The sequence below is a fragment of the Elaeis guineensis genome, chromosome 2, assembly GCF_000442705.2.
Source record: "Elaeis guineensis isolate ETL-2024a chromosome 2, EG11, whole genome shotgun sequence".
Classification (NCBI taxonomy): domain Eukaryota; kingdom Viridiplantae; phylum Streptophyta; class Magnoliopsida; order Arecales; family Arecaceae; genus Elaeis; species Elaeis guineensis.
In genome coordinates this window covers 71,975,695-71,984,176 of record NC_025994.2, presented here as the reverse complement: position 1 = coordinate 71,984,176, position 8,482 = coordinate 71,975,695, and the positions used below count along the sequence as shown (strand labels likewise).

The 8,482-nt window shown below is 36.7% G+C and overlaps 1 protein-coding gene across 1 annotated transcript; it reads right to left on the bottom strand.

The window, feature by feature from the left end:
• Positions 1-1,927: 1,927 nt before the first annotated feature.
• On the bottom strand, positions 1,928-3,626 carry LOC140855267 (uncharacterized). The gene is made up of 4 exons (XM_073251135.1): positions 3,522-3,626; positions 2,877-2,996; positions 2,531-2,641; positions 1,928-2,452 (listed from the first exon to the last, which is right to left on the bottom strand). Exons 1-4 carry the CDS (start codon positions 3,624-3,626, stop codon positions 1,928-1,930), a joined length of 861 nt encoding a protein of 286 aa, XP_073107236.1.
• Positions 3,627-8,482: the final 4,856 nt, after the last annotated feature.

The window sequence follows — 8,482 nt, the reverse complement described above, 5'->3', positions numbered from 1 at the left end:
TTGATGGAAGTTTTGTTTCCTCATTACTCCCGAAAAAAAAAATTGTATGATGGATGCCTTCAACATATTCACTGCTTTAGATTCTTGAAAGAACCAGCTGAAACGTCCTCAACCTGACTTATTTACCACAATGGAGCATAGCTATAGTGCCTCATACTTCAACCAATATTTTTCTTTTGCTAAATCCAAAGTTCCATGCACCAAGCATGTTTCAAATCAAACACATTTCTTGAACTATGAAACATAAATTTGTGATTATACAAGTGCACACAACATAAATTTTGATGAACCATCATAAAGAGGATAACTTGAATTTGTTTTTTTTTTTTTTTTGATTGAAATGGGAGGTGGAACCCACCCAGAATTTAATTAAGCACAATGAATATTTACAAAATAATGAATCAAGCTGAGGAAGCTAGATTCAAAGATGGTAGAAGTAGTAGTTTCAATAACAAGTTAATAGTCCTGAAAACTTGAAAATAGGTTCTAAAAACAGCTATGAAAGTGGTCGAGGGTTATAGGTTTTGATAAAGTATAAGTAATTTGGTTGCAGCTCTTCTATGTGACCATAAAAACTTGAAATTCAATCTTCTTGTGTGGGGTTACAAAAGACTCTGTTTTACTCTGTTAGTAGGCCACTCAGTGAAATAAATAGAGATGTAGTCAGCTCTTGATTCCTCCATTTAGCAGCTTGAAGCCAATCTTTTAAAACTGCTACTCATGTCTCACTTGTCTTTCCATAGGAGTATGCCTCAAAGTTAAAAATTCTTCTATTTCGTTCCTTCCATAAGCACCATAGGATTACTGAAATTACACTATACATTGTCTGTTTAGTATTTTCTATTTTTAAGTTAGCCATCCAATCACTCAAAAGACCTTGAACATAAGTGGTAGAGGAGAAAGTGAGAGACACTGCATGATCCCACTCCAAACCTGAGAGAAAAACTGGCATTCATGGAATAAATAGTCGATGCTTTCATCCATAGAACAGCATAGAGGACAGTAAGCAGGCGTCCGAAATTTATGCTTACGCAGATTATCAGCAGTGAGAACTTTGTTGTGAAAGATTAGCCACATAAAGATTTTTACTTTGGCAGGGATAGGCAGAGACCAAATAGTCATGGGGAACCGAGAGATCATTCTGCAATGGATAAAAAACTTGTATGCGCTGCTGACTGAGAAGATTCCATTGGCTGTCCTTCTCTAGTGCAGGGTGTCAGTGTTAGAAGAAAGGTGAATAGACCGTAAAAGAAACTGCAAGTGGTTGAATTTTGATATAGCAGCAGAGTTAAGAGGTTTCCAGAAGTTGTGTTCTCTATCTGCAGCATGAAGAAATTCATGAATTGTAATATTCGGTGAAAGCGTAATTCTAAAAAGGTTTGGGAACAGGTCTTGCATACAATTTCCTTCAAACCAGCGGTCAATCCAAAAGAGAGTCTATGTTCCATCTCCCAATTTGCTTTCAATGCAGGCATTGAACAGTGGGTGGACCTTTATGATATTTTTCAAGATTGAGATGCCTTCGGAGATTGTGATATTGGCACTATAAGAGCATTCATGTCGTCGTAGTATACATTTTGAATTAACATTCTCCATGTTTCTGTGGGTTCATTCATATATCTCCACCATCTTTTAAGGAGTAGGCATTTGTTGAAAAGTCTGAGATTTAAAACACCCAGACCTCCAAGCTTCTTTGGCTTGCAAACATTTTTTCATCTTAGTAAGCAATGTCCTCCATTGCATTGCTTATGCCCTCTCCATAAAAAATTTCTTCTTTTTCTGTTGATTGAGTTGATTACCATTGTGGGAAGAAGATAACTTTACATCCAATATGAAGGCAATGATGTCAATACTGAATTAATCAATGACAGGCATCCTCCCATTGATCATAACTTACCTTTCTAAGAGGCAATTTCTTGTCTACCTTCTATATTAAGAAGCTCCAGTCAGCTGCTTTCATGTGGCCAGTTGACATAGGAAAGCTAAGATATGTGGCGGGAAAACCTTCAAGCTTGCATCCCAACGTCACTGCAAATCTTCTGGCTTGGATTTGTGATAAGTTAATTGTGTAGAGTGCAGTCTTATCAAAGTTTATCTTCAACCTGGATAGAATTTCGAAGGCGTAAAGCATAAATTTAAGGTGTTGAATATGCTGGAGATTTGCATCAGAAAATAGGATAGCATCATCAGCATACTGCAAGCAAATGATTTTATCAGTGGTGGATGAAGAACCCATACCAGCTATTAGACCATTTTTAGCTGACAGCTTAAGAATCTGGTTCAGAATGTCAGTTACCAGGATGAAAAGGATGGGAGATAATGGATCTCCTTGCTTTAAGCCTTGTTTCGTTTTAATCCATTTCGATGGATTTCCATTAAGGATAAGAGCAACCTTATTTGTTGTGAGAGTACAGTCCACCCACTTGCACCATTTGTCACTGAATCCTCTTGCCTTTAATATTTCTAGTAAGAATTTGCTCTTTTATTTGAGTTTTCTCAAAATGTTTCCATGGGTTGCTCTGTTCCAAACCTTGAGCCTCCTTCTGAAGTATCCTAATTTCACAACCAAAGTGGTAGATGCATCAGGGCAGGTGGGTGCAGTTTTCCACCAGGCTGCGATCAAATCTTTAAGTTCAGAATTCTGGACCCAAAAAAGTTCAAAGCGAAAAGGTTTCCTGAGAGGAGGAGGGCTATAGAAGTTCAGTTTGATGAGGAAGTGGTCGGAGGTTGTTTTAAGAAAGGCATGAGCACAGCCAATGGGTGGTGCTCAATCCATTCCGGAGATACGAGGCATCTGTCTAGCATTGCATTGACATTGAAGGAGATTCACGATGATTTGACCGAGTGAATAACAGTTGATTCATCCCCAGCTCTACCAACTCAAGGTTATCCACAAAGGAATTGAAAGCCTCCGAGACAGAGGCGCTATTGCTGTTTCCTTTCCTTTCATTTGGAAATCTAATCGTGTTAAAGTCACCAACTATGACCCATTGCCCCTGCCATTTACTCCGAATGGATGCTAGTTCATTGAAAATTTCTGATCTCTTGTGGGGTCGTTGGGTCCGTAAACACTAGTTAACAGCCATTGCGGTTGGTCTAGAGAGTCCTTTCGGAGATGATGCAAAGTGTTGAGAGAATAATTTCCTTCATGGAAGGTTAACCCATTGACCAAAGATGTCTTGCAAACTGTTAAGAGTCCACCCAATGTCCCAAATCACACTCCAAGCATCGAAATTGTTTCCACAGGAGCTGGTAATGTATCTGCTTGTTGCTTCACCAAGCTTAGTTTCTTGGAAGCAGACGATCGCACAATTGGCTTGAGTTATCGTGTCTCTAACTAGCCTTCATTTAGAAGGTTGTCCCAAACATCTTACATTCCAAAATGGCAAGCTCATCTATCTATAAAAGAAACCATTCTTCATCCAACCAAAGTGCCATTGCTGTCATCCTCATATTGAGAAGCCCAAGATGATAATCTTCATTGTTAGTTAGCTGTGGCCACGGCCGTGCTGTTGCCATACCTCTAAGCTTCCAGTTCCTTGAGTTTGGAGATGTCCGAAGTGTCGGTGTCGTGTGAGAGAATTTAGGAAGAGAATGTCAGCTGTGTTCAGCTCTTCTTCAATCATCTCGAGGCTTTTCACCTTCTTCGCCCCGATTCTAGCACTGTTTAAGCGATTCAGTAGAAGCCTTCTTAGAGCACCGTGGGCTCGTGCTAAGGAGTGTAGGTGATGTCAACATACTAGATGGGTGATGTTTTAGGCCCTCTAGGATGGTCGAGAATGCCCTTGACACAGCAATGGTTGCTTCCACTGTCATATCAGAAGCTACCAGAGGAGGGGAGGGGAGGGGAGAGACTTAATGATCTTCTGACCAGATGAGGCGGCGCTGTTTCTAGCCGTTCTGGAAAAGAGGCTAGCTACCATAGAAGATTTGAAATTCAAACCTCTTGGGATTGCCAGCAAGGAGGGATAGGTTAGAGTCCTAAGAGGCATGGTCTCGTTAAGGTTAATCTAGACTTGATGAAGCGTCAATGAGACATGTATGTGGTTGAGTTCCACCGGCTGAGCCTGCACGGTCTGAAGCTCGTTATGGTAGTTGGAGTTATGACGGCATAAGACTTCAAATGATAGCATGTCGAGTGGCTGTTGATCACCATTTGATCGACCCAAGTGCTAACGCCAGGCATCCTGAGTCGGAGTTCGGCCATTTGAGCCATGCTAGAATTCCCAATCGTCACCTCGATCCGTCATCGTCAGAGTCATCCTCCGAGCTTGACGACGAGTTGCTAGGCCCTTGTTCAGCAACATAATTCACAGTTAATTTGATGGAGTATGAATGACAACCAGTGGTTACCTTAATAATCTCAGGAATACTTTCAATTTGTAATATAGAAAAGTAGTGAAAGGAGCTGAGAGAGCACTCACAATGACCCAAGTATGAAATTTCTTAGACTAATGATCAACATAAAGAAGTGACTCGATCACTGATGCATGCCGGGGCGGTGCCAGACACCTAAAATAATTTCCCGACAATTACTCTGCTAGCTCTTGCACACTCATCAATCCAAAGCCATATGGCAATTCACCAAGAATGCAAGCAAGTCATGCAAAAAATGTCACTTAATTTAGAATCACATATTTAGCACATGTAAACATCTCATACGTGCTTGAACTTAGCCCTACCTAATTGTATAAGCTTAGTTAAATTTGACCAGCATAAATGAGTTAAAAAATAAAAAAAAATCAGTTTGCCTAGACCTAGTCAGTAACCAATATATGTTTGAAGCAAGATGAATCTAACTCACTCGGCACTGTGATCCACTTTAAACAAAGCCATAAGAGCACCACCATACTTTGAAGAAGTGTTGCTTGCAGTAAACGTCCACATCTAACATCCATGTCTTACAAGTCAGCGATAACATTGATGTCACCCGCGGGAGGAAAAATTAGAGAGAGGCAAAATGTTAGATAGTACTTCCGAGATCTTACTGTAAGAGGATTCCATGTACTTTAGCTATATCCCATGATAGTTACGACCATCTTCTCGCAAGTAAATTCACTATTATCTAACAGCAAACTTTATCTTCAAAATATAACTATAACAATATAAGGAATAACTCATCTTATAGCAATTCGGTGTATAATAAATTACGATCTTTGGCGACTTCTAGAACGTGCATAGAATCCACAAATAACATCCACAGCTAATGCCCATGACTAATAACTACAATTTGCAAGATAATGGGCAAATTATCCATCCTAATGGCCTACTAGATCATAGCCTAATGGCTAACCAAATCAGGGCCTAGGTTTACAAATCAAGGCCTAACAACCCGCCAAATTAGAGCATAATGATATACCGGATTCAGGCATAACCTCCTATTACTCCATCTTTATATAAAAAAGTAATAAAGGGATCCTTTTCCAGCATTCCCTTGCTCTTCTATTTCTTCTTTCCTATTCTTAAGCTTTAAGTAACTTAAGCATCAGAAGGTCCTTTACCAGATTGCTTACTTGTTAACACTCAATTTTTGATTCCCTCCTTTTTGGGCCCTAGAGTTTTTTTTCTGCTTCTTTCGCTAAAAGATTTTAAGTAGGGTTTAAGCTTAAATATAAAATCCATTTTTTTTTTGAGCCGAGCTCAAATATATCATTGGCCTAGTCCAAGTCTAAGCAAGGCCTGACACAAAAGCCTCAATTCAAGCCCAAACCTAAGTCGAAAAACTTTAGTTTATCTGCTTCATTTTCCTTAATCTTTCTACTTAATATTTTCATTTTTATGCAACCTATTTGGATTTGATGTGTACTTTATAGGCTAACACCATCTGTATTTAAATATGCGTTCCTCTTAAACATATTATAATTTTTTATCCATTGAACTTATTTATTTATGTAATCATTTACCACATATCTTTAATCAGATTTAGGCCAATCCAGTTTTGACCCAAATAGATAATTCAGGCCGACCTAATCAGATTCAAGCTAGACTCTGATCTGGATTTTTCAAAAATTTCAGATTAAACTTATTCGGATCAGACTTAGGTAGAGGTGTGAGCCAGTCCAATCGGATTCATTTTCAGCTCTAGTGGCATGCTGGTCCCGTGACAGATTGAAAACGATGTGCCGGTTTTGTTGTTTTTGAAAAATGCCTCAGATAAGAACTATGTATGAGATAATGCCAATTTTTTCATTAATCATGTTGTGGTAGAATCATTTGAGATATTGGCTAGCGTCATGGACGTGTCCCTGAGACGTGCACTTGGACAAGTTTCGACCCAAGCCTTGTTGTTCCATTGGATGTTTTATTTTTTTTTTTTCTGATAAAATTTGTTGTTATTCCATGGCTGATGCGTAAGCCGTGACGTACAATCAGGGGAAAGAAACTGAATCTATCCGATTTGTCGGTCAGGAGGCGAACCAGCAACCAATATCTGTTTGTTTCGTCCGTTAAAATAAAATGGCAAATAAGTCATCTGGGGCTAGAACCAACTACTAAGTGGTCGTTCGGGCTCTATTCCCTTGGTCATAGTAAGGGGGTAGGGAAGGCAAACCTTATATACAGCCCGGAAAGGACTATGTTGGTGAGTGACAATTGGCTGAGGAAAGTTTCATTATGAAACTGGATGGTAGAAACTAATTAAAGGCTGAAAAATTATTAGTTAAAATGATTTCAATATATATATATATATATATATATATATATAATTATCTAATAATAAACTAATATATCATCTATTATTAAAAAATATATTATTATTTAAATAGATTAAACATTTTAAATAAAAAATTTATATTCTTAATTATAATCAATCTGTTAATAATTTTTATTATTTTAAATAAAAAATAATTAATTTTTTTGAATGACATCTTATTTTGTTATTATATGACTCAAGATATTCGGTAGAATCGTTTTAATTAATAATTTTTTTAAAGATTAGCAATCAGAGTATCGAGAAGGTAGTCGGGCAGGGACAAATCACGTGGTTTCGTGCTGGTTAGCTTTTGGCCAGCAAATGATGATTGGTTCAAGCCCCCGTGATGGAGTACCTTTTGATATGATTGATGCTTTAGCTGAGTACTCTATTGTTGCCGGAGGACAACGAAGGCTCCAATTGTTTGTTAGAAAAAAAATGCAGAGATATTTTTTTAAAAAAAATTTATTTGTATTTGAATTTTTAAAAAAATTAAAATAATAAATAAATTTTAAATTTTAAAATCATTATAAAATGATCCAACCACTTATTTGGATCTTACGGCGTTAACGAAATTAAAAAAAAAAAATATTCTCACCTTAAAATACTCTTTATCATTTATCTACTTGCATAAATCTCAAAGTATCCCATTCTATATCATTTATCCATCTGCACAAATTTTAAAGTTCTCATCTTTGTCATTAATTTGCCCGCACAAATTTTAAAATATTTTTATCTTAATTATTCATCTGCATACACAGATCTTAAAGATCTTTATTCTGTTTCGTCCATTCGTTTGTACAGGTCGCAAAGTGCTCTATTTATATTTCATTTGTTTGCACAGATCTCAAAGTACTTCATCTGCAATCCATTCATCTGCACAAATATCAAAGCACTCAGCTCCTATTATCCATTCGCCCATATAAATTTTAAAGCACTTGGTCCTCTATCATCCATCTACTTGTAGAGATCTTAAAGCATGCTATCCTCATCATTTATCTATCTACATAAATCTTAAAGTACCTTATACTCTATCATCTATTCGTTTATGCAAATATTAAAGCATTTTATCTTCTATCATCCATCCATCTACATAAATCTTAAAATACTTTGTCCTTTATCATCTATCAGCTTGCACAATTTTGAAGTACTCCATTTTTTTCAATCATCCATTTACATATATTTTAAAGTGCTCCATCCTTTGTTATTCATTTGGTTGCACAAATCTCAAAGTTGTCCATCCTCCATCATCCATCCTTTTGCATAGATTTCAAAACACTTCATCCTCAATCATCCATCTACCTACACAGATCTTGAAACACATCCTTTGTTATTCTCTACTTGCACATATCTCAAAAGCTCATTACTATTATTTATATGCCTATATAGATCTTAATACATTTTATATTTTATTATTCATTATATGTATAAATTTTAAAATAATCTATTTTTATCATCATCTATTTGTGCATATTTTAAAGTACTTCAAATTTTATCATCTATTTATCTGCATAAATCTTAAAGAGTGAAGTCACGCACTTGTTGGCACCCATCTCAAAATGATACTTTTCATCTTTTCTTTTAATTCCCACTAAAACAAGAGCTTCTTCTAACGAGAAGAACGGTTAGAAAATTTTTAAAACATTGAGCTATCAAGTGATCTTCATGTCATAGCATTTTATAACGAAGAATGATGGTTGGCCACTTCGTAATGATTTTAAAGTTTTAAGATCCATTTACAGCATTTAAAATTTTTGAGACCTAGTGCAAATGGCCAAATTTTAAGGGATA